The 23,310-nt window shown below is 45.4% G+C and overlaps 1 protein-coding gene across 1 annotated transcript in view; it reads right to left on the minus strand.

Annotated features, from left to right (window-relative positions):
- Window positions 1-23,310, minus strand: part of LOC143036503 (DNA-(apurinic or apyrimidinic site) endonuclease 2-like) — a 61,684-nt gene that overhangs the window by 22,809 nt on the left and 15,565 nt on the right. Inside the window, exons 2-3 of the mRNA XM_076203927.1 lie at window positions 22,543-22,612; window positions 12,562-12,763 (exon numbers count right to left, since the gene is read on the minus strand). Of these exons, the coding sequence (XP_076060042.1) occupies window positions 12,562-12,763; window positions 22,543-22,612 (272 nt within the window). The remainder of the gene's footprint in view (window positions 1-12,561; window positions 12,764-22,542; window positions 22,613-23,310) is intronic.

The raw sequence follows: 23,310 nt of genomic DNA on the forward strand, positions 1-23,310 counted from the left end.
ACACATCTCCACCATCAACTTTCCACTATGATTCTTTCCTGGAATTCTATACTTAACAACCACTCTATCTATTGATTCATTTCCTACCCTAGCATTAAGGTTTCCCAATACCACTACATTGACATTTCTCCCTAATCCCCCTATGCACTGTAAGATGTACACCTGAGAATATCAATGCTGTTACTCATCTTCAAAATCTATCATCACCTTCAGCTCCATCTACAAGTGCTCCCCTGAAGCTTGGCACTTTGTCTCTTGACCAGTCACAAGATTTCTTTTTATCAACTGTTCCTCCTTTTTCACTTTTTTGTCCAAGAAGAGCTGAAAACCAGAATTCCTATGGAGGGTCACAATGACCACTGCATGCTGTTGTGAGGCTGTAATTCAAGTTTTCAGTGGAATTCTGGACAACATTATCATTTTCATTCTGTCAGCCAAATAAGATTAAACAACTTGTTACCCAGGTTCTCTCTTGCAAAAGAGAGACCAAAGATGGTTACCTTCAGGCAGTCCTACAAGAGCTATCTACCTACATACTGAGTGCCTCTTCCCCCTTATAACAGAGGTAGCCAGTCAAGGCATGTACCCACTCCCATCCACCACCCTCTGTTTCCCTCTCACCTTATCGCCTCATGGATGAAGGGTCATCCATATCTCCTGCCCAATGCCTGGATCAAAAGCAATGCAGCAAGACAGAGCACATCCACAGCAGGGCTGTTTCACCTAGACAGTGACCCTCCCAACTCATCGCCTTTGAGCTGGATCAAAATATTATCCATACATATCCACTCTATTCACATCTATCCCTGCTGCCACATTCAAACCTCTCAACTCCCTCACCTCCATCTGAAGGCGCAGCCCTAGGGTGTTGGTACTTGGTCACTGGACTGGGCCCAAGATCTCATTCAAAGTCAAATGTATTTCCTTCACCTTCTCTTAATCCAATCAATTAATATCTTCCCATATACATTTCCATCAACAGGTTGAAGCTCCCAAACTCAGCACCTTCGTATCTATCACCGAACTGAGTAACAGAATTTTCTGATTTTTTGAAAATAGGTGTTTCTTGATGTTTGGGACCCATTATGGCAATAATGGGGTTATACAGTTATTGGTACATACACAAAATAACAGTGGACTCCACACCTTGGTACTATCACAACAACCCACCACACCTCGGTACTATCATAACAACCCATACATACATACAGATACATACATACATATACCAAAGGTTTTTTCCCCCCTTTTGGGAGTGTAAGTGGGAGGTTATCAGGAGTGAAGAGAGGGCGAGGGAGGGAAGGGGTGGCAATTCTAGTAAGTGAAGAGATAGGTGAATGTGTAGTGGAGTGGAAGGTTTCCTCAAGGATAATGTGGATGAAGGTGAAACTGGGAAAGGAGATGTGGGTCTTTGTATGTGCATATGGACCTGGCAGTGAGATGAGTGTAGAAGAAAGGGAGGCCTTTTGGATAGATTTAAATGAGTGCATAGAAGGATTAGGGAGAAATGTCAATGTAATAGTACTGGGAGACCTTAATGCTAGGGTAGGAAATGGTCCAATTGATGGAGTGGTTGGAAAATATGGAGTCCCAGGAAAGAATCGTAGTGGAGAGTTGATGGTGGAGATGTGTCTAGAGAGTTGATGATAGCAAATACAGTGTTTCGGAAGAAAGTCAAGCATAAGTACACATGGGAGAGGGTGGTGGATGGAAGGGTGGTAGATAGAGCGTTGATGGATTATGTAGTGGTAAATAGGACTATGATAGGAAGAGTTAAGGATGTACATGTTCTAAGGGGAGAGGGTGGGGGAATATCAGATCATTTATTGGTGGAAGGTAAATTGAGAGTGGAGGATAGATGGAGAAAGAGGATAGGGACAAAAGGTAGGGAGGTGCTTAGAGTGAACTCTTTAAATGAAAAGGAAAAGGAGAAGGAGTACAAGAAGAAGCTGGAGGAGGAGTGGGAGGGAGTGAAGGATAGAGCAGAGCTAGGTGTGGAGGAGGGGATGGTTCAAGGAGGGAGTCACAAAGTATACAAGGATGGTGTGTGGAACAAGAAGGACAGGAGGAAATAGAAGGAAGGGTAGTGAATGGTGGGATGAGGAAACAAAGAAGGTTGTAGAAGAGAAGAAGCGAGCTTTCACAGATTGGTTACAAAATAGGACAAGGGAGTCATATGAGAGGTACAAAAAAAGAAAAGAGAAGTAAAGCAAAAGGTAAAGGAGGCAAAGAGGACAGCAGATGTGAAGTGGGGTAAGAGTATGACAGAAAATTTTGAAAGTAATAAAAAGATGTTTTGGAAAGAAATTAAGAGAGGAAGAGGAGGCGAATCAAGAAGAGAAGAAAAGGTAAAAGGTGCAGATGGAGAGATGATAACGGAAGAGAAGGCAGTAAGGGGAAGATGGGCAGAATATTTTAGGGAGTTGCTAAATGTGAAGGAGGATAGGGAGGGAAAGATAGCTGCAGTGGGAAATGCTAAGAAAATAAGAGTGATGAGTGAGGAGAATGCAGGAGAAATAAGGAAGGATGAAGTGAAAGCAGTTGTTAACCCCTTCCATACGGTGCCGCACACGTAGGCGTCATGGACTTAGATCTCGGTGGCAGCAGCCAATGCCAGCCGTACGACGTGTCGTAATAATACTCGCATCATAAAATATAGTCACCGCTTATATCGATCGTTCTCTCTTCACCCGTGAATTTTGATAACCATAGAAAATGCGATTACAAAAGAATTAGAAAGAATGTCATTATGGAGGGGCAACTACAATAAATATAATCAAGACGCCGATATGGCAGCCTCGCGAATACACTCGCTCCCCATGACGCCTACGTGTGCGGCACCGTATGGAAGGGGTTAAGATGATGAAAGCAGGTAAGGCACCTGGTCTGGATGGATGCCATGCAGAATGTCTAAAAAAAGGAGGTACAGTGATGGTGGACTGGCTGGTGAGGTTATTTAATGTTTGCTGGAGAGAGGGTAGAGTGCCGGAGGACTGGAGGAGTCCCTGTATAGTTCCACTTTACAAGGGAAAAGGGGACAAGTGTGAATGTAGTAGTTTCAGAGGGATTAGCTTGTTAAGTGTAGTTGGGAAGGCTTATGGAAGGATCTTGATTGAGAGGATTAGGAGAGGAACAGAAGGAGTAATTGGTGAGGAACAGTGTGGATTTAGGACAGGTAGAGGTTGTGTAGATCAGATCTTTGTGGTAAGACAAATATGAGAAAGCTATAGGAAAGGGGAAGGATGTTTTTTGGGCTTTTATGGATCTGGAAAAGGCTTACGATAGGGTAGACAGAAAGGCACTGTGGGAGGTTATGCAGATATATGGGATAGGAGGAAAGCTTCTAGGAGCTGTCAAGAGTTTTTATGAGAGTAGTAGAGCTTGTGTCAGGATTAGAAATATGGAGAGAGTGAGTGGTTCAAGGTAAAGGTGGGACTTCGTCAAAGATGCGTTATGTCTCCCTGGCTCTTCAACTTGTACATGGATGGGGTAGTGCGAGAGGTAAATGCAAGGGTAGTGGGCAAGGGATTGGAGATGGTTAAAGAAAATGGAGAAAAGTGGGAGGTGAGCCAGCTGTTGTTTGCTGACGACACTGCACTTGTGGCAGGATCGGAGGAGGGATTGAGGAAGTTGGTGACAGAGTTTGGGAGAGTATGTGATAGAAGAAAGCTAAACATAAATGTGGGTAAAAGTAAGGTGATGAGATGTACAAGGGGTGAAAGTGGCAGCAGACTGGAAGTGAGCATTAAGGGAGAGCGACTGGAGGAAGTGGATAGTTTTAGATACTTGGGTGCAAATGTGGCAGGAAAAGGTGGAGTGAAGGTGGAGGTAGAGTGTAGATTGAGAGAAGCGAGTAAATGCCTTGGTGGATTAAAGAGTGTAATGAGGAATAGACATTTGGGAATGGATGCTAAGAGGAGACTGTATGAAGGAGTGATTGTGCCAACAGCACTGTATGGGGCAGAAACATGGAACATAAGAGAGGAAGAGAGAAGGAGTTTGAATGTGTTTGAGATGAGGTGTCTGAGAAGTATGATGGGGGTTACTAGGCTAGATAGAGAAATGAGGAGGTGAGGAGGAGAACAGGGGTGGAAAAGGAGCTGGGAGATAGGGTTGATGAAAGAATATTAGTATGGTTTGGACACATGGAAAGAATGAGTGAAGAAAGACTAGTAAAAGAGGTATGGAAGGCAGATGTGGAGAGAGTGAACATGAGGGGACATCCTAGGATGAGGTGGATGGATGGGGTGAAGGGGACTTTGGGGAAGAGGGGAATGTCTGTTGAGGAAGGACGGGAGAGGACAGAAGACAGGGGTGAATGGAGAATGGTTGTATATGGATGATGTTGTGATGCATGAGGTGGAATGGACAGGGGGATGGGGGGTGAGGTAGTATGTGTGAGCAAAATTTGACGCAGCCCGAAGGGATTTCTCCCCGTCTTCTCCTTTTATGCATGGGGGGACGGAGAGGGGGGGGGGGGTCGCCGATTTAATGAAGTGGCCTTGCTGTGGATGTGCTGTGTCTTGCGACACTGCTTCTGACCCAGGGCAGTGGACAAGGTGCAGGGATGACCCGTTATCCAGGAGGTGCTAAGATAAGAGGGAGGGTGGAGGGGTGTGGAGTGTATTCAGGGATGGAATGGGTGGGAATGATTTTATGCCTTTTCCTTTTTGGCTACCTCCCTTGTAAGGGGGAAAAAGCCTTGATATTTGTATGTTATTCCCCCTTACACAGGGGGTAGCCAAAAAGAAAAAGGCATAGAAACCACTCCCACCCATTCCATCCCCTACATATTCCACTCCCCTCCACCCTCCCTCCCTCTCATCTTGGCATCTCCTGGGTGACGGGTCATCCCTGCATTTTGTCCACTGCCCTTGGTCAGAAGCAATGTCACAGGACACAACATATCCACAGCAAGGCCGCTTCATTAATTTAGCGACCCCCCCTCTCCATCCCCACATGCAGAAAAGGAGAAGACGGCTGCGTCATAACAACCCACCACACCTAAACTACATACATACATACATATACACTAAACCCTCGATTTGCCGGACCTCCATTTGCCGGATTTCGGATTTGCCGGACAAGAGTCTGGGGGGTCAAAAAAAGTAAAAAAAAGTCCGGGACGAGTCGATTTCAGACTACCGCGCCAGACAAAGTTCGCAAATCGCGCACAAGATGGCAGCGCGGGCGGACATACGTGTGGAGTCAGTAGTACTGGACTGTACACAGTCTGCCGCGTCACTCGAGTGTTGTGCTTACTTGTCGTGGATATAAACACTTCTTCTTCACAACGATGCCACCCAAAAACCCACCAAAGAAAGTAACCAAGCGTACAGCTAAACCTGTGCACCTTTCTGTGTCGCAAAAACTGGAACTTTTACGTAAAATAGATGGGGGAATGAGTGTTGCCCAAGTCTGCGAGCTGTATGGGGTGAAAAAACAGACAGTTTCGGACATAAAAAAAGCTAGAGGAAAGTTAGAAAATTATGCAGTTAAATTTGCTGTGTCGGGAAAGGGTGATACAACTAGAAAGCATATGAAAGACTCGAAATGTGTTGAACTTGATTTGGCAGTGTACAAGTGGTATACCCAGGAGCGTGCATGTGGGGTGGAAGTGCGGGGAGTGGAGTTGGCCGCTAGTGCTGCTAAGCTCGCTGCCCACATGGGTGTCGAGTTCAAGGCCAGTGATGGGTGGCTCTGGCGCTTCCGCAGGCGCCATGGCATCCGCAATCTGGCTGTGACAGGTGAGGCTGAAAGTGCCGATGCTGAAACGATTGAACCTTTCCGTGATGAGTTGACGAAAATTATTAATGATGAAGATTTATCCATGTCACAAATATATAATGTTGATGAAACTGGTATGATGTGGCGGGCCTTACCAAGAAACACTCAGGCTGGGATGCATGAAAAGAAAGTGAAAGGAAAGAAAGTGAGTAAGGAACGCCTATCAGTGCTTTGCGGAGGAAATGCGTCTGGTACTCATAGGCTTAAGTTGACAGTCGTGGGGAAGGCAGCTAAACCCCGGGCTCTCAAGGATATTATGGACAAGTTACCTGTCCATTATTATAACTCATCTAAGGCGTAGTTCAACTCTCATATCTTTACTGATTATTTTCAACATCACTTAGTTCCGGAAGTGAAAAATTATCAAGAGAAAGTGCTCAAAATAAGACCGGATGACGTGAAGGCTTTAACTTTGCTTGACAATGCTTCCACCCACCCTTCCTCAGATGTGTTAAAAAGTGCGTTCAAGAGGATTTACCTACGTAAATACCTGGATGACGTGTTGGTTGTGCTGGAGACAGAGGATGATGCGGTTGAGGATACTAGAGGCAAGAGAACGTTGGCTAACATAAAATATGACAACATAAGGGCTGCTATTTATAACATGGATGAGGCCTGGACAGAAATGAAACACACAACATTTACTAATGCCTGGAAGAAACTTATGAAGGATGAAGATTACTGCGCCGAATTTGAAGGCTTCGAGGCTACAGACTTTCACCAGCTACTAAAAAAGTCTGGGGAAGAGGAAGTGACAGTGGATGACGTGGATGAGTGGTTGGAAGAAAATGATCAAACACAAGGAAATGAAATTCTCAACGCTGAACAAATAGTAGCAGCTGTGACGGGTGAGGAGAGCGGCGAGAGCGACAGTGAGGATAGTGACTCGGGTGAGGTGAAACCTACAGTAAAGATGAACGTCGTTCGTGAATGTGCTGATGTCTTACTTAAGTTTGTTGAAGATTGCTCTCGGCAAGACATCCAGATTCACTATGATCAACTTCGCCTGCTTCGATCTAAAATCATTCGTATGCAACACGAGTCTGGTAGACAGACGGTGATAAAAGAGTTCTTCAAAGTGAGCAAGCCTGACACCACTGCCACCGCCACTACCACTGCCACTACCACCACTACCACCTCTCCTCAACCAGGCCCTAGTGGTGAACATCTCAGGTCACACGACTCAAGTATGGAAGTCGTGTCTGACTCTGAGTAGACGTAACTACTGAAGCCGCCACTAGACCACACGGGATCATATATCTACCATCAATATATCTACATTAAGGTAAATGCTAATAAAAAAAACAGTACAGTACCTGTATATAGTATATGTATGTTGTATATGTGCATGTTGTAGAAGGTAATATATTATATTACAGGACAGTATAGGACAGCTATGCGAGGTGAAGTCCGGGGGTGGGTTGTGTTTCCCGGACATATATAGGGTAAAGTCCGGCAAGGGGGTAGGCCCCCGAACATTTTCCATTGCCGGACATTTGCTATTCCCGGTCAAGCCTTCCCCCCTTTTAGTCTGGCAAATCAAGGGTTGAGTGTACCAAGGCTTTTTTCCCCCCTTATAGGGGAGGTATCCAAAAAGAAAAAGGCATAAAATCATTCCCAACCATTCCATCCCTGAATACACTCCACATCCCTCCACCCTCCCTCTTATCTTAGCACCTCCTGGATGACGGGTCATCCCTGCACCTTGTCCACTGCCCTGGGTCAGAAGCAGTGTCACAAGATGCAGCACGTCCACAGCAAGGCCACTTCATTAAATCGGTGACACCCCCTCTCCGTTCCCCCATGCATAAAAGGAGAAGACAGGGAGAAATCCCTTCGGGCTGCATCAAATTCTGCTCACACCTAAACTGGTGGTGGAAAATGATCATGGTGGCACCTAGTGGCTGTGTATCGGGAACTATGATGCCATGTTTTGGGTGTTATGCTAGGTTTTAGAAGACACATAATCATAGCCAAATTTTAGGTGCTGCTAGGTACTAGATTGCAAAGTTTGGGAGCTTCAACCCATACTTTTAACAGATTGATCCTTTTAAAACTACTACATTCATATTTGTTGCCTATTCCCTTAATTAAACAGTACAGTGGAACTACACAGGCACTCCATCAATTCCTTAGCAAACTTCCACTCCTTTCAACACATATTAGTAGTGTACCATATGTTACTGGTGAAGAAATGACACTGATTCTAAAAAGAAGAAACAAGATGAGGAAAGCAGAGGTGGTTGGAGTGAATTTGAGGGGACAATTAAAGTTCAGATGGATGGATGGGATGAAAAAGGCTTTAACCCTTAGTATATGAGGGCACTGACATAAGTGTCCTGAGGCACAAGTGGCTATATGAGGATGCTGGCATCATGGTCCTGATTATATCTATTTTATAGTCATAGCTGGGTAAACTCTGTAGTCTGTGAATGGGTTTGATTGTGTTTTCTGTGGTTATCCACATTCAAGATGAAATAAAATGAGAGAAAGGGAAATATTACAGGTGTAACTTTATTTCTTATGTCTCGGGTATTGTGATGCATGATCAAATCATCATACATCAGGCAGCCTAACACTTGCACACGAATATAAGAGGTTGAAGAGGTTAAGCAAGAGGGGAAGGTCTATTGAGCAAGGAAGAGGGAAGGCAGAGGACACAGGGTGAGGGGAGGTTAGTTGTGAATGAATTATTTTTTGACACAACCCAAACAGATTTCTTTTGGTCTTCTCTATTTTCCACACAAGAGGATGAGGAGTGATGCTAGCTGTGTAAGTGAAGCAGCCTTGCCATGGATATGCTGTATCTTACTGCATTGCTTCTGACCCAAGTAGTGGGTGGAAGACTGGGATGACCCTCCATCCACAAGGAGATAAGATGAGAGGTAGGAAAGGGTGTGGGATGGGATTGAAATAGATGGGAATGGGTGCATGCTTTAACTGGTTACCTCCCTTATGAAAGGGATGATGATGATGATCATCATCATCATCATCATCATCATCATCATTATCATCATCATCATCATCATTATCATCATCATCCCAAGACTGTCTGGCTGAGCAGTCCTGTCTCCCTGAGGAACACAATGGCTGGAATGGGATTTTTCCATAAATCTCATATGAAGTATAATTGTCACCCTCATAAAGAAATTGCCTAAGTAATTTTTCGTCAATTTCTGGATTTTTTTTTTTTTCTAAATAAATTTTTCATTGCTCCTTGTGGTACAATTTCAAATGTTTTATTTAGTGTCTGAGTAGGTTAAAACTACATTAGGAGTAACATTATGTACATTTATAAAATTATAAAATAGAAAAATGATTTTCTGAAAAGTTGGACAAATGACTTAGGCACCTCTTTATGAGGGTGACGATATGTTATGTTGTTGGTGTGTGTATTTGTGTACAATGCAGCCTTTCATTATCTGTTGAATGGCATGGGGTGAAGTGTTACATCCTGGACAGATACCCATGATGCATTCATCCGCCTCTGGTCCATTAGAAGGGCTGAATGGTGGCCACACCACAGCTTGGCCAGGGGGATTCTGTCCTCTTGGAGGAGAGAGGATTCAGATGGATGTATAACAGGGAGTCTGGCATGCTGTAGTGTCTTGTTTTTCAGTTTGTTGATGGAGCACTGAGTGGTATGATTATGGATACAAGCTTCTGGAAGCTGGTATCAGGTGGTTGTGGAGGAAGAGTATTTGTGTGTGATACAGGCATTTGGGTGTTGTTTTCATGTTTCTTGTGTATGGGTGTTCTGCCATGTGATGTAGTGGGTAGGCTGTGTTTGTGGAGGCTGCAGCAAGTGTTTGTGTTTGTATGCCTCTCCGGTCAAGGTGATCTTAGACCTTGAGGACTTTCATTTCATGGTGTAGATGGTCTGTAGATGTTGTATTTGTGTAGCCTATAATTATCTTTAGTGCTTGTTCTGTATAGTCTGCAGGGTGCTGTGGTGTGTAACAGTGAGGTTTGAAGCCCATGTGGAGCTTCCATAATTCATCACTGATTGTATACATTGTTTGCATACTGTATTTTGTATCTGAATGTTGTACCTGTAAATGATTTTAGTACACTGAGTCTAGGTGTGTGTTAGGCAGTTGTCCTTGCTGGCATCATACATCAGTTCACAATGGCTCACAACACCATCACTGCCCAGTCGACATGCACAAGGCAAGCTCCCCTGGGACAACTGACCTTGTATATCTGGAAGTAGCAATCCCCTAGCTAGAGGTGAGGTATCGCCCAGAGTGCATCAACAGCAGCCAACCAATGCATGGAATGTGAGTGATCTTGCATTCTAAAAATTAGTGCATCTCCCAGTGGCCAATCAGCATGAAGGTGCCTGACCCAGCCAATATAAGGCTGACATAAACCACTGGAGTCACTGACTGCCTCAGAGCCTCAAGGGATGGGCATTACCTATGCCTCCCTCAAGCAGAATCATCACCTGGAACCTCTCCACTTCCCCCCAGCTGCCGATGCATGGAGCAAACCTAGTATCTTCACTGCTACTGAAGTGACCGGTCTCTTCTCAGTACCCAAACACTGGTGAAATAGCCACCTTTAAGCCACAGTTCTGTGGGCTGCATTTTTACAAAAGATATCCCCTTTCACTTGTTCTGTAAACTTGTTCTTCCCTTCCAGTGTTTACCTTCTAGCTAGGCCCACATCACCACCTTCCTTACAGTGTGCATTTTGTTTTTCTGTTTGTGATGTGTTGTTTGAATGACATGGATGTATCATATGTTATGCCAAGAATCTTGGGTAAGTGTGTGTATAGTATAAAGGTGTTGTTGATAAAGAGACACAGTATGTATTTGTGTTTGCTGCCCAGTTGGTGAGAAGTGTGGCTGTAGATTTGGGTGGGGCTATTTTGAGTCTGTAGTGAACCAGGTGTTGAGTGTGCCAAGGTATGGTTGTAGTATTACTGTGGTTCTGTCTGTGTTACAATGTGTGCTTGTAATTGTTATGTCATCTACATAAGAATATATATTGCTAGGGTGTGGGTATATTGTGCATGCATAGATTAAAGAGTGTGAGGGATAGGACAGAGCCCTGAGGTACTCTGTTTCTAGTTTCTGGTGTGTGATGATTGGCTCTCATATGACACATGGGTTTTTCTACCTACCAAATAATTGGCCAATCTTTTGGTATTATTGTGCATGTCTGTGTCATATATTTTGTTTGTGAGATTGTGTTAGGGGATGGCATCAAAAGCTTTACTAATGTCTAATGTTATAAGAAGTGCTCTGTATGGAGGCCTACCTGAATTGATGCTGTCAAAAACTCTTTGTGTAAGATCAATCAGAAGTGTTAGTGGAGTGTAGTGGTCTGAAACAGTGTTGTGATTTAGCAAAGAGGGATATGTGGTGCGATGAACTGTAGTATGAAGCATTCTACGACTTTGGCTGGGGATGCAGAGAAGCATGATTGGGTGGTGTGATGTTGGATGTGTTGGGTTTTTGTTAAGTTTGGGGATTGTGATGGTTTTCCCATGCTTCCAGATGTTGGGCATGGTGCTGTGTGAATAGCTGTAGTTTACAATGTTGATGAATGCATGCATTCTGTGTGATCTATAAGGGGGAAAGAAAACCTTGTTATATAGATGGATAACAGTGTCTGGATTAAGGATTCCAACCAGAACCCACATAATTGGGTGAACAACAACAAAACCATGAAGAAAAATCACAACAATAATAATAATACATACATATACCAAAAGCTTTTTCCCCCTACACGGGGGATAGCCAAAAAGAAAAAGGCATAGAAATCACTCCCACCCATTCCATTTCCTATATATTCCACTCTCCTCCCTCCCTCTTATCTTGGCACCTCCTGGATGATGGGCCATCCCTGCATCCTGTCCACTGCCCTGGGTCAGAAGCAGTGTCACAAGACACAGCACATCCACAGCAAGGCCACTTCATAAATTCGGCAACGTTCCCTCATGCAGAAAAGGAGAAGACAGGGAGAAATCCCTTCGGGCTGCGTCAAATTTTTCTCATACATACTTCCTCATCCCCCAATCCCCCACCCACTCCCCCTCATGCATCACAGCATCATCTATACACAACCCCTCTCCATTCACCCCTATATTCTGCCCTCTCCCATCCTTCCTTAACAGACATTCCTCTCTTTTGTAATGCCCCTTTCACCCCATCCATCCATCTCGTCCTAGGACATCCCCTCATATTCACTCCTTCCACACTTCTTTTACTAATCTTTCTTCACTCATTCTTTCCATGTGTCCATACCATCCTAATACTCTTTCATCAACCCACTCTCCCAATTCCCTTTCCACCCCTGTTCTCCTCCTCACCTCCTCATTTCGCATTCTATCCAGCCTAGTAACCCCTATCATACTTCTCAGACATCTTATCTCAAACACATTCAAACTCCTTCTCTCTTCCTCTCTCATGTTCCATGTTTCTGCCCCATACAATGCTGTTGGCACAATCACTCCTTCATATAACCTCCTCTTAGCATCTATTTCTCATTACACTTTTCAATCCACCAAGGCATTTACTCACTTCTCTCAATCTACATTCTACCTCCACCCCCACTCCTCCCTTTCCTCCCACATTCGCACCCTAATATAACTATCCACTTTCTCCAGTCTTTCACCCTTAATGCTCACTTACAGCCTGCTGTCACTCTCTCCCCTTATACATCTCATCACCCTACTTTTACCCACATTTATCTTCAGCTTCCTTCTTTCACACAATAATAATATGACAAAAATGGTAATCAATATAAATGTCAAATCACTTTCACCTTGAATGAGTGTTGGGTGATGACTGCCCTTCCTTCACTATCAATAACTTTGAGGTCTTTGGGTGACCACTCTCCAGGCAGACTCTCTGTACTTCCTGTCTCATTAGGAAGAGAAGACCCAAAAATGCCAGACAGTCCTTCCTGTGCATGAGTTGGTGTTGCATCAGTTGTGCAGTAAGTTGCAACTCCTGAATAACCACGCCTATAAACAATGTATATTTTTAATAACACATAAGAGTATGTACCTTTCTCCATAAACACATCATAAATGCATACATGTATATGAGTTTGTTAACTGCTAAGCTATTTATAGCATCAGGGAGCCTAATTTCAATACATCTTAAGAACAATGGTCCCCTGATGAAATATGGAAATATACCAGTCCTTTTCTCCATAAACTGGGGGATAGCAAATCAAAGCACACACACTTTATATTCAATTAACTATTCTCTTGAGTTTCATTAAATGGAAAACCTGCAGCTCCATGGTGGCACACAACAGTCCTCAGGCCTTCCCACCGATCTCTCTGGGAAGAAACTTTAGAGTGTTTCTATGTCACTAGCTGAAAGTGGTATAAGGAAAGTGGTCACCTGTGGTCAGCTCACCATGCTTGAAAAAGTGTAAGAAACACAGCTGAAGTTGACAGAAAGAGATCCTGCACCAATCTGGAGACTAGTTGCATCTCCTGATGGAGAGGAGGGGAATGAAGGGTTCTAAAAATGAGCAGCTTCACTGTCTATCTTGCAGGACTGATAACTGCCGTTAGTCCCAGCAATCCATATGTATTTACCTAGTTGTATTTTACGGGACGAGACCTATGCTTGCAGTGACCCGTTTTCATATCTCTCCACATCCAGTTTATTCTTAAAATTGTGTATAGTTTGGGCATTCACTCTTTCTCTGTTTAGCTTGTTCCAGACATCAATCACTCTATGTGGGAAGCTATTCTTTTTCAGGTCTCTTCTGTAACTGTATGGGATACATGAGGAAAACAGGATAAGGACCCATGGCTTAGAACAGTGGTTCTTCAAGTTTTTCAGCCTTGATAACCCAACGTTCAACTCAAAGTCAATCTGATACCACCCCCCCTCTCCAACATTAGCCTACTGCTCCCAGCTTTTAATTTACCAAAAAAAGAAAGAAAGAAAGAGTGAGAGAGAAAACATGATGGCTATGAACACACAGCTGAATCCTAGGGACTCGTTTTATCTTAATTTTCAGTAAATAAATGAATTATAATTCTTGCACTTCCTATATACCAAGGGCTTTTTCCCCCTTACGTAGAAGGTAGCCAAGTCAAAAGGCATGTACCCACTCCCACCCACAAAAAAAAAAAAAAGAAGAAGAAGAAGAAGAAGAAGAAGAAGAAGAAGAAGAAGAAGAAGAAGAAGAAGAAGAAGAAGAAGAAGAAGAAGAAGAAGAAGAAGAAGAAGAAGAAGAAGAAGAAGAAGAAGAAGAAGAAGAAGAAGAAGAAGAAGAAGAAGAAGAAGAAGAAGAAGAAGAAGAAGAAGAAGAAGAAGAAGAAGAAGAAGAAGAAGAAGAAGAAGAAGAAGAAGAAGAAGAAGAAGAAGAAGAAGAAGAAGAAGAAGAAGAAGAAGAAGAAGAAAAAAAAAAAAAAAAAAGGAGGAAAAAGATCAGGATACCTTTTTTTGGATACCCAACAATAATCAGTTTTGATATCCCTTGGGGTATTGAGGCACTAATTCAAGACCACCCGGTATACAGGAACCCCTTTCCAATAAAGGATTACATTTCATGACTTACAGGTTTATTACACACCACAGAAGGTACCAGGCTCTAGCACAGAACCGTATTATCATCATTTTAAATCTTATATTCTCTACAGAGAATTTTAGTTTTTGTGCAGGTGTTCTAGGTGCTCTCAATGCTTTATTTTGTATAGTTTGTAAAGTGTACATGTTTGTTTTGCTGATTATATATTGAGAACCATGCTGTAGAGTGTAGATAGTCATCAAAAGCGAGACCTACAATTATAGGGTTCTTTTCTAATGGAAGGGTTTGGCTATTTAATTTTACTGTATTTTTTCCATGGCTGTATAGAGTGAGCAATATTACTGATGATTTTTGACCTACTGCTCTAATTTGTCTAAGTAGGTTTGGGTGTTCTTTGCAGCTATTTTGTAGTTTCTATATTTGGTTATAATTGTCAAATCATCTGTGTAAGTGAGTGTTTTGGTAATAAATTCTTGATCTAGAATAAGGAGAATGAAGAGACTGGATAGCACAGTTGAGAGTACTGCAGTCCTTGTCCTCAAAAAATGCACTTTTTTCATACTGTTGGAATTGAATCATGACACGCTAAACAGAGATGTCATTTTTCTTTAACATGTGAATATTACAGGAGACCTACCTGTCTCCTTGATAATAAGTGGGAGACGAGGTAGGCTTATTCAATGAATAATCATGAGGCTCAGCTTCATTCTGTGGTAAACATCGTCATTGAGGCGCACAAAATTTGAACTTTGATTTTTCGTATGTGCACATTTTTTAGCACTCCTCATTTCAAATTTAGGTGCATTATGGTGTGGGCGCAAAAAAGCGTGCCTTAAAAGACCAGTCCTGGTACTGCTCTTTGGGGGACTCCAGTGTACACTCTTTATTCCTAAACACATCTATTGCCAACTAAACACAAAGGGAAGCAAGAAACAGACAAACAGATACTGCTCTAATATACATATTTAGATGAGAGGATCAGTGACTGGTACCTACTGGAAGTAATCCTGCAAAATGGATGGCACAATCACCTCCATGCTGCCCATTTTGCAAACCTTTTAATGCCATCACCTCCATCTTCAGGTGCAACCCTGAAGGGCTGGTACTCCGTCTCCAGACCACACCCAAGATCTCTTTAACAACTTCACCTGAATTTCCTAGGGATCTCTACCACCACCATCAAGGGTGGCAAGGGCTTCTTGTGATGGTTAAGCTCCCAATTCCTTCTATACTGGGGGTTGTGGGCTGGTCCCACAATGTCACTGCCATACCCTATTCCACCCTGTTCCAGCCATGCTGTTCCTTAGAAAGACCGGAGTGCTTGGCCAGACAGGCTAGGGAACAATGAGAACAGGAACTTTATCTCCTCCAACTTTCCACATAGAGAGAGCTGACACCCAGATACTATTCCCTTCCTACTACTTCCATCTGATGAGAGAGAAACAGTCCCACATTGATACAACACTGAAAACAGTTCATAGAGAGACCTGTTGGAGGACCCAAGGACAATTTCCAGCCTATGGTAAGCTGCAGGTTTCATTTGTGAAACTCAAGGCAATGATATGTAATTTTCGCAGGAAAATTAATTTTTCCCTGATACAAACCTGAGGTACTCCTTACAATAGGATACTTTCGCGTAGCGCGAATATTTCTACTGCGAAATTAAAATCCTCACTCTGTGGGTCTGGGCAACGCTTATCCTCAGTAAGGGGCCCCATTGGGGCAAGGGGGGGGGGGGGGGCCCTTGCCCTCCACCACAAGTCTCGCACACTATAACCATTCTCTGAGCCAGGTATGAATTAAGCACAAGGTTTGTCAGGCAAGGAGAAGGAACTGTTTAGAGGGGTGGTTGAGGAGGGCCATTAAAGGTAAGGAGTACCTCAGGTTTGTATCAGGGAAAAATTAATTTTCCTGCGAAAATTACATTTGTTCCGAAGAATACAAACTCTTCGGTACTCCTTACAATAGGAGACTCGGACTTAGGAGGGAAGGAAGTTGTTATCTAGCCTGGGAAACCGCTGTAAGGAAAATCTAGTGTGCTAAGACTATGTTGACCAGACCCCTATACATTCCCCTCACTTTGAAGTGCACCCCTTTCTGTTCCCTGGAGTGGAGACAGACAGGTTATAATCACTTTTGTACCACTGAAGGGCTTGAATTGATTCCCTTGGAATGCTTGAGAGCCCGCGGGTAAGGTAAGGGAATGTAAGAGTATGAGAAGGACTTTGGAAAGTTATCCCTGCAGTTGCCGAGCCAGAACCTGGATGAGTTGTCAGGGTCGGCTGTGTGCTCTTGAGGAGGGGTATATCATTTTCAGGACTTCTTGGGCGGCCACTATGGGGCCCAAAGATAAGTTCCCTAAAGATTCCCGCATAACTTCTTTGAGGTAAAAGGAAGTGAACGTATTCTGGCTCTTCCATATACCTGCTTGAAGAACCTGGTTGACTGACAGATTCTTTCTGATGACTAGGGAGGTCCATACTGCCCTCAGGTCATGGACGATCTGTGTGGTTCATGTCGCAGGCTCTGCGGATGACTTCCATTGTCCAGTAAGAAATGGAATTCTTAGTGATGAGCTACCTTTAGTAGAGATGAACAACCTCTTTAATTCTGGTCGAAGATGTTCGGTTCTCTTGAGGTAGGTCCGGATGGCTCGTACCGGGCATAGAACTGTTTCAGTCTATTCTCCCCCTGCAAATTCGTCTAAGGACGGAACACTAAAGGACCAGAATCTAGGGTCGGATTTGGCAGGATCTTGGTTTTTGGCAATGAATTGAGGCATGAAAGTGAAGGAGACCTCTTTCCATCCTTTGGAATGGGCGACTCTATAAGAGATGGCATGTAACTCCCCTACTCTCTTGGAAGATGCCAGGGCTAGCAGAAAAAACTGTCCTCTAGGTGAGGTCCTTCAGATGTGCCTCTCGGAGAGGTTCGTAAGGGGGACCCCTCAGAGAGTTCAGGACTAATGCCACATCCCGCGGAGGAGAACTGATTTCCCTGGGGGGGCATGATCTTTGAAGTGCCTGAAGAGCATGGAAATTTCCGGTGAAAGGGCTAGGACCATGCCCTTCAGAGAAAACACCTGATTTAGAGCTGCCCTATAGCCTTGTACTGCCGAGAGGGAGATCTTCTTGGACTTCCTGAGGAAGTGGAAGGAGGCGATCTCAGGAATGGTGGCTCGATCTGGGACTAACTTCCTGGAGTGGCACCATTTTGCAAAGGCATTGCATTTCCCTTGATAAAGGTTAGCTGAGGAAGAGAGAATAGGAGCGGACATGTCCTCTGCCACTTCTCTGGGAAAACCCTTCTTTAGGAGGATCCGGACCATAGTCTGAATGCGTGAAGATTGAGTGCTGAAGGGTTCTTGTGCCAAGGCCCGTTGATGGGTGGATACAGAAGATCTGGTCTTCCCTGAAGGGCCAGAGGCTCTTCTACTGCTAGCTCGAGGGCGTCTGGAAACCATGGGGCTTCGGGCCACCAAGGAGCGATCAAAGTCATCCGAAGGTAGGATGCGTGTCTTGCTCTCAGGAGTACCTTCTGGAGCAAGGGAAATGGTGGGAAAGCGTAGGAGTCCAGGTTGTCCCAACTTTGCAGAAGAGCGTCTTCTCCTGCTGCCAGAGGATCCGGGAAAGGGCTGAAATGTATTGGGAGTTGGTGATTCCATCTCATTGCAAAAAGGTCCACTAGAGGGGAGCCCCATTTGCTGAGGATGAAGTTCGCTACCTCTCGATAGAGGGACCATTCTGTGTTGATTATCTGATTCTTCCTGCCGAGGTGGTCCGCCCAGACATTCCTCTTCCCCGGGATGTAGCGGGCTTTGAGTGACACCTGGAGATTCTTGGCTAGGTTGAGGATGTCCATCATCAGAAGGCATAGTTCCTGGGAGACTGTGCCCCCCTTGCTCGTTCAGGTAGGGTACTACCGAGGAATTGTCCGACATTATGCCCACTACTTTTCCTGAGACTTGATCCTTGAAGTGACGGAGAGCCAGGAGTACTGCTTTCAACTCAAGCCAATTGATATGGGCTGTCCGCTCGACTGTGGACCAGGAACCGCTGATGTGATCGTCGTTGAGGTGGGCTCCCCAGCCCTCCTTGGAGGCATCGGAGAACAGGAGGACTTCGGGGGGAGATGGGCCGAGGGGCATCCCCATGAGAAGGTTGCATGGGCCTTCCACCAGAGAAGAGAATCCTTGACTTCTTCGGTGAGGGAGATGTGTTGTAGGGGTTCTCCCTCTTGCGGGGCCCACTGAGACTTGAGGAGCCACTGTAGCGGTCGCATTCTTTGTCTACCCCTGGGGATTAATTTCTCTATGGAGGCCATATGGCCCAGGAGGATTTGGCATTGTGTCGCCGTCAGGAACCTGGTCGATAGTGCCTGTGCAACTAGAGAAGCGAGATTCTGGATCCCCTTTTCTACTGGGAAGGACTCCATTAGGGAGGAGTCCAGGACCATACCCAGGTACGTGACTCTCTGTCTTGGTAAGAAATCTGACTTTTCCGGGTTGACTACTGTGCCCAATTTCAGGACAAAGGTTAGGACCATTCTCAGGTGTTCTTGGCATAGCTGGGCGGAATGTGCAAGGATCAGCCAGTTATCCAAGTAACGGAGTAGTTGAATTCCCCTGGAGTGGGACCGCGCTGAAACGAGGTTGAACACACTGGAGAAGACTTGGGGTGCTGTGGAAAGTCCGAAGCAGAGGCAGGGGAAGTGGAAGGTGTTGCCCCTGTGGATGATTCTGAGGAATTTCCTGGAGGAGGGATGCACTGGTATGTGGAAATAGGCATCTTGGAGGTCCAGCGATACTATGAAGTCCCCTTCCCTGATAGACGCCCTTATGGACTCTGAGGTGTCCATTCGGAACTTCGTCAGGGAAAGGAACTTGTTGAGTGGAGACAATTAGATGACTGGTCTCCACACCCCTGTTGTCTTTTCTACTAGGAATAGCCTTGAGTAGAACCCTGGGTCCGGAGTCGAGACTTCCTCTAAAGCTCCTTACTAGAGCAGAACGGAGGATTCCTCCGCTAGGGCCCGCCCGCGAGCCGAGTCCGGGTGGAAGCTGCTGACTTGGATGGGATAGGGGGAGAGGTTTGGGACAGTGGGAAAGGGAAGACAATAGCCTGTCTTAATGACTTAGTAGGTCCAGTCTTCCGCCCCGGCCTCTTCCCATGCTCTCCAGTAGAGGGAGAGGCAACCCCCTATCTTGTGCGGAGGGGCTGGCGAATTCCTAGGATTCCTGTGGGGGAGTCCGGAGCCTCTATAATGTTTGCGTCTAGGATCTCTAGTCGTAAAGGGACGGGGCTTTCCTGTCTGCCTTTTCGACTTGGAGTGGTGGGGTAGGGAATCAGCATGCGGGTTAGAAGGGGGGCCCTCTTCAATGGAGCATAAATTTCTCTGAGGAGGGGATCACTGGGGTCTCCTAGGACGGTGTCTCTCCTGCGGGACTCAATGTTGGCCCAAGACGTTAAGAGGCAGGCCGCTTGATGCTTCAGAGCTCTGCTCGAGCTTTCCCATAGAGCCTGGAGGTTGCATTCCCCTTGGGGTTGCAGCCCGGGTAAAAACTCCCTTACTGAAGCCAAGACGCGTTCCAGCCAGGAGTGCACCGCGAGAAGAGCCAGGCCCTGAACGAGGTCCCTGGATTCTCTGCCGGAAAGGATGACGTTTCTTCTGAGCAGTGAATCCACGTCCGCTTTGACAAGCTCTGGTAACCGAGCCGGGATCAAGGCTGCTTAAGGTTTGTCCCTGATGGGAAGTAGAAGCGTTTTTGCTGTTCCACTGGAACAGAGCGCCAGCGCGGTTTTTCGGTTGCCCGCTTTGTGAGTGCGTCGGAGGCCTGGTTCATGGCTCGTACCACTGTGTACTCCATGGGAGTTGGTTTTGTTGTTTGAGAATTGCCCGTCCTGAAGATTTCAGACTCGAACGTGACTTCCACTTCTTGTGGAAGGCTCAGTTGATTAGCTCTCCTAACTTTAGAGAGGATCTCTGAGCAGGAGGGTGTAACAACCATCGGGGATTCCGACTGGGAATCCTGCGAAGTTTGGTAACTTGCCCTCTCATCCCCGGTGCTGTGGACGTCGTCGCCATCATAGCTGGCGCCTGTCCGGTCAGCGAGAAAACACCGCGTCTGCAACCTCGTCCCTGATCTCTGTCCTCGTGAGCAAAGGGCATGGAAAGGTCACCGTTGATCACCCGGCTCTTCCTACGGTGGGTGTTGTGCGTACTGCGGGATTCCTGAGTAGAAGAGACTAAGGGGCTCTTTGTCTTTGAACCCGGGTTCTTTGTCCGTGCCGGCGTCGAGTTTCCGGGATGCGTCGGGGGCAAGCCGCAAGCGACCACATCCGGGAAAAATGTCATACAGGAGCGGTAGCTAGAGGTGGCCTGAGGCGCATGTCCGTCTACGCTAACCGTCCTGGTTGAAGGAAGAGAGGACAACTTGGCCTGAGAATGACTCGAAGTGGACGTTGTACCACCTTTCTGGCTACTACGCTTTGGAGGAGGGACCGTCGAGTATCCGGGATGGGTCGAGGGCAAGCCGCAAGCGACCTCATCCGGGAAAAATCTCGTACAGGAACGGTAGCTAGAGGTGGCCTGAGGCGCATGTCCGTCTACGCTAACCGTCCTGGTTGAAGGAATAGAGGACAACTTAGCCTGAGAATGACTCGAGGTGGACGTTGTACCACTTTCCTGGCTACTACGCTTTGGAGGAGGGACCGTCGAGTTTCCGGGATGGGTCGAGGGCAAGCCGCAAGCGACCTCATCCGGGAAAAATCTCGTACAGGAACGGTAGCTAGAGGTGGCCTGAGGCGCATGTCCGTCTATGCTAACCGTCCTGGTTAATGGAACAAAGGACAATTTGGCTTCCTGTCTACTACGCCGTGGAGGAGGGAGAGAATTGCTCGTCTCCTCTGAAGCCATAGTCTGCCTTCTCTTGTTTTTGGGGGGTGAAGAGGGAAGCCATTTTCTATGCTTGCGCACCTTTTCCCCTGCATGTGCTTTCCTGTGAACATGAAAGTACACGGAACACTGACTATCATCTCACTGAATGCACGTCTCACACGGGGATGAAGGTGAACACTTAAGAGCTATACACTTGAAAAACCAAATGTGAGGATCCACTTGGGCTGGCGGTAAGGGGGGGTGAGACAAAGGTATCGTCTGAGCGTAAGGACAGAGTCCACTTGGCCAGACTGCGATGCGGTCACCACCCAAGTTTCGGCTGTGGCCTTCCTTGGGGAGACGGGACTGCTCGGACAGACAGTCTAGGGAACGACAACAATACTGGAACCAAATTCCATACTTACAGTGAAGGGTAGGATACCCGGTGGTGGTTAAGGGAATAATACAGGAAAGGGAGAAGCACTTAATAACTTCCAGGACACAGGATGGCGTAGGGAAAACCCCGATGAAATTGAAGGACGACGAACTCCTTAGCGTCCTGGGAATGAGCTGGCGACAATCGAAGCGGGTTGCTTGATTTTCGGCACATACGTAAACATAGAACCATTGAGTAATTAACGGTTCGCTGCCGCGCTAATAATGGAGTTTGACTGAGAATCGGCCCATTAAGGGGGAAACCGATAAAAACTAAACATGTATAGTAGAGAGATGTTAACGCGGTCACTACTGCGAAGAGAATGGTTATAGTGTGCGAGACTTGTGGTGGAGGGCAAGCCCCCACCCCCCCTTGCCCCAATGGGGCCCCTTACTGAGGATAAGCATTGCCCAGACCCACAGAGTGAGGATTTTAATTTCGCAGTAGAAATATTCGCGCTACGCGAAAGTATCCTATTGTAAGGAGTACCGAAGAGTTTGTATTCTTCGGAACAATATGACTATAATCAAGTCTAATTCACTACATCCCATCTCTACTTTTATTGGTATCAAACCTAATAATTGGGTAACCTGAACCCTCTGAAAATGCAGTGCCATTCCCTGTTCCCATGTTTGAATTGGATTGTACTCGTGTGTACATTTCTTCCAGTAGATAATGTAGGCATATCTGTTTAGTGAGTTCCTTTTACACCTTAATTTGTGTGTTTGTAGTGGGGAAAAAAAAGTGCCAACTCACTGTCAACTGTTTGAGAATTTTTGAGGAATTATCCAATTTGGTACATACAAGAAAAAGATATATGTATGGATTTAGCTTTGTGCTTGTCACTTGATAATCAAATTAGTACAGTGTCAATATATATACAAGCATGTTACCAAGGGAAATAAAGTCAAAGCACTTTTATAAACATAACATACCTATTCCTGGAGAAACTGAAATATGATGAGAATCCTTCCACAATTGCAATCCGTTCTTCCAGCATGTCTCCTGAAAGATGTACTTTGTTTTATTTCACAACCTAACATGTACATATGGAGCCAAATCAAGCATTATTCAATAGGTGAATCAATCAATCTGTTGCTCCAGTCCCATGTCTTCCAGGTAGCCATTCAAGGAAGAAATAATGCATTGTTAGTTGAGTATTGATAGGGTGGGACAGTATAATGTGTTCTTTGTCCTCTGTGTGATGGTCCCATCTGGGGCAGTATAAAGATATATGAGATTGAGGAAAAGCTGTTAAAGGTAGTTAAGAGTTTTTATGAGAGTAGTAGAGCCTGTGTTAGAATTGGAAATGGAGAGAGCAAGTGGTCTGAAGTAAAGGTGGGATTGTGACAGGGATGTGTCATGTTGCCATGGCTGTTTAACATGTACATGGATGAGGTGGTGCAGGAGGTAAAGGTGAGGGTAATAGGCAGGGAACTGGAGATGGTTAAAGCAAATGGAGAAAAGTGGAAGGTGACCCAGTTGTTGTCTGCTGATGACACTGTGCTTGTGGCAGGGTCAGAGGAGGGATTAAGGGAGTTAGTGACAGTTTGGGAATGTGTGCGATAGGAGAAAGTTGAAGGTAAATGTGGGTAAAAGTAAGGTGATGAAATGTAGAAGGGAAGAAGATGGCAGCAAGTTGGAAGTAAGTCTTAAAGAAAAGAGGCTGGAGGAAGAGGATAACTTTAGGTTTTTTGGGTCAA

This window comes from Oratosquilla oratoria, chromosome 20 (genome assembly GCF_046742065.1).
Source record: "Oratosquilla oratoria isolate Oo_2021 chromosome 20, ASM4674206v1, whole genome shotgun sequence".
Lineage (NCBI taxonomy): Eukaryota > Metazoa > Arthropoda > Malacostraca > Stomatopoda > Squillidae > Oratosquilla > Oratosquilla oratoria.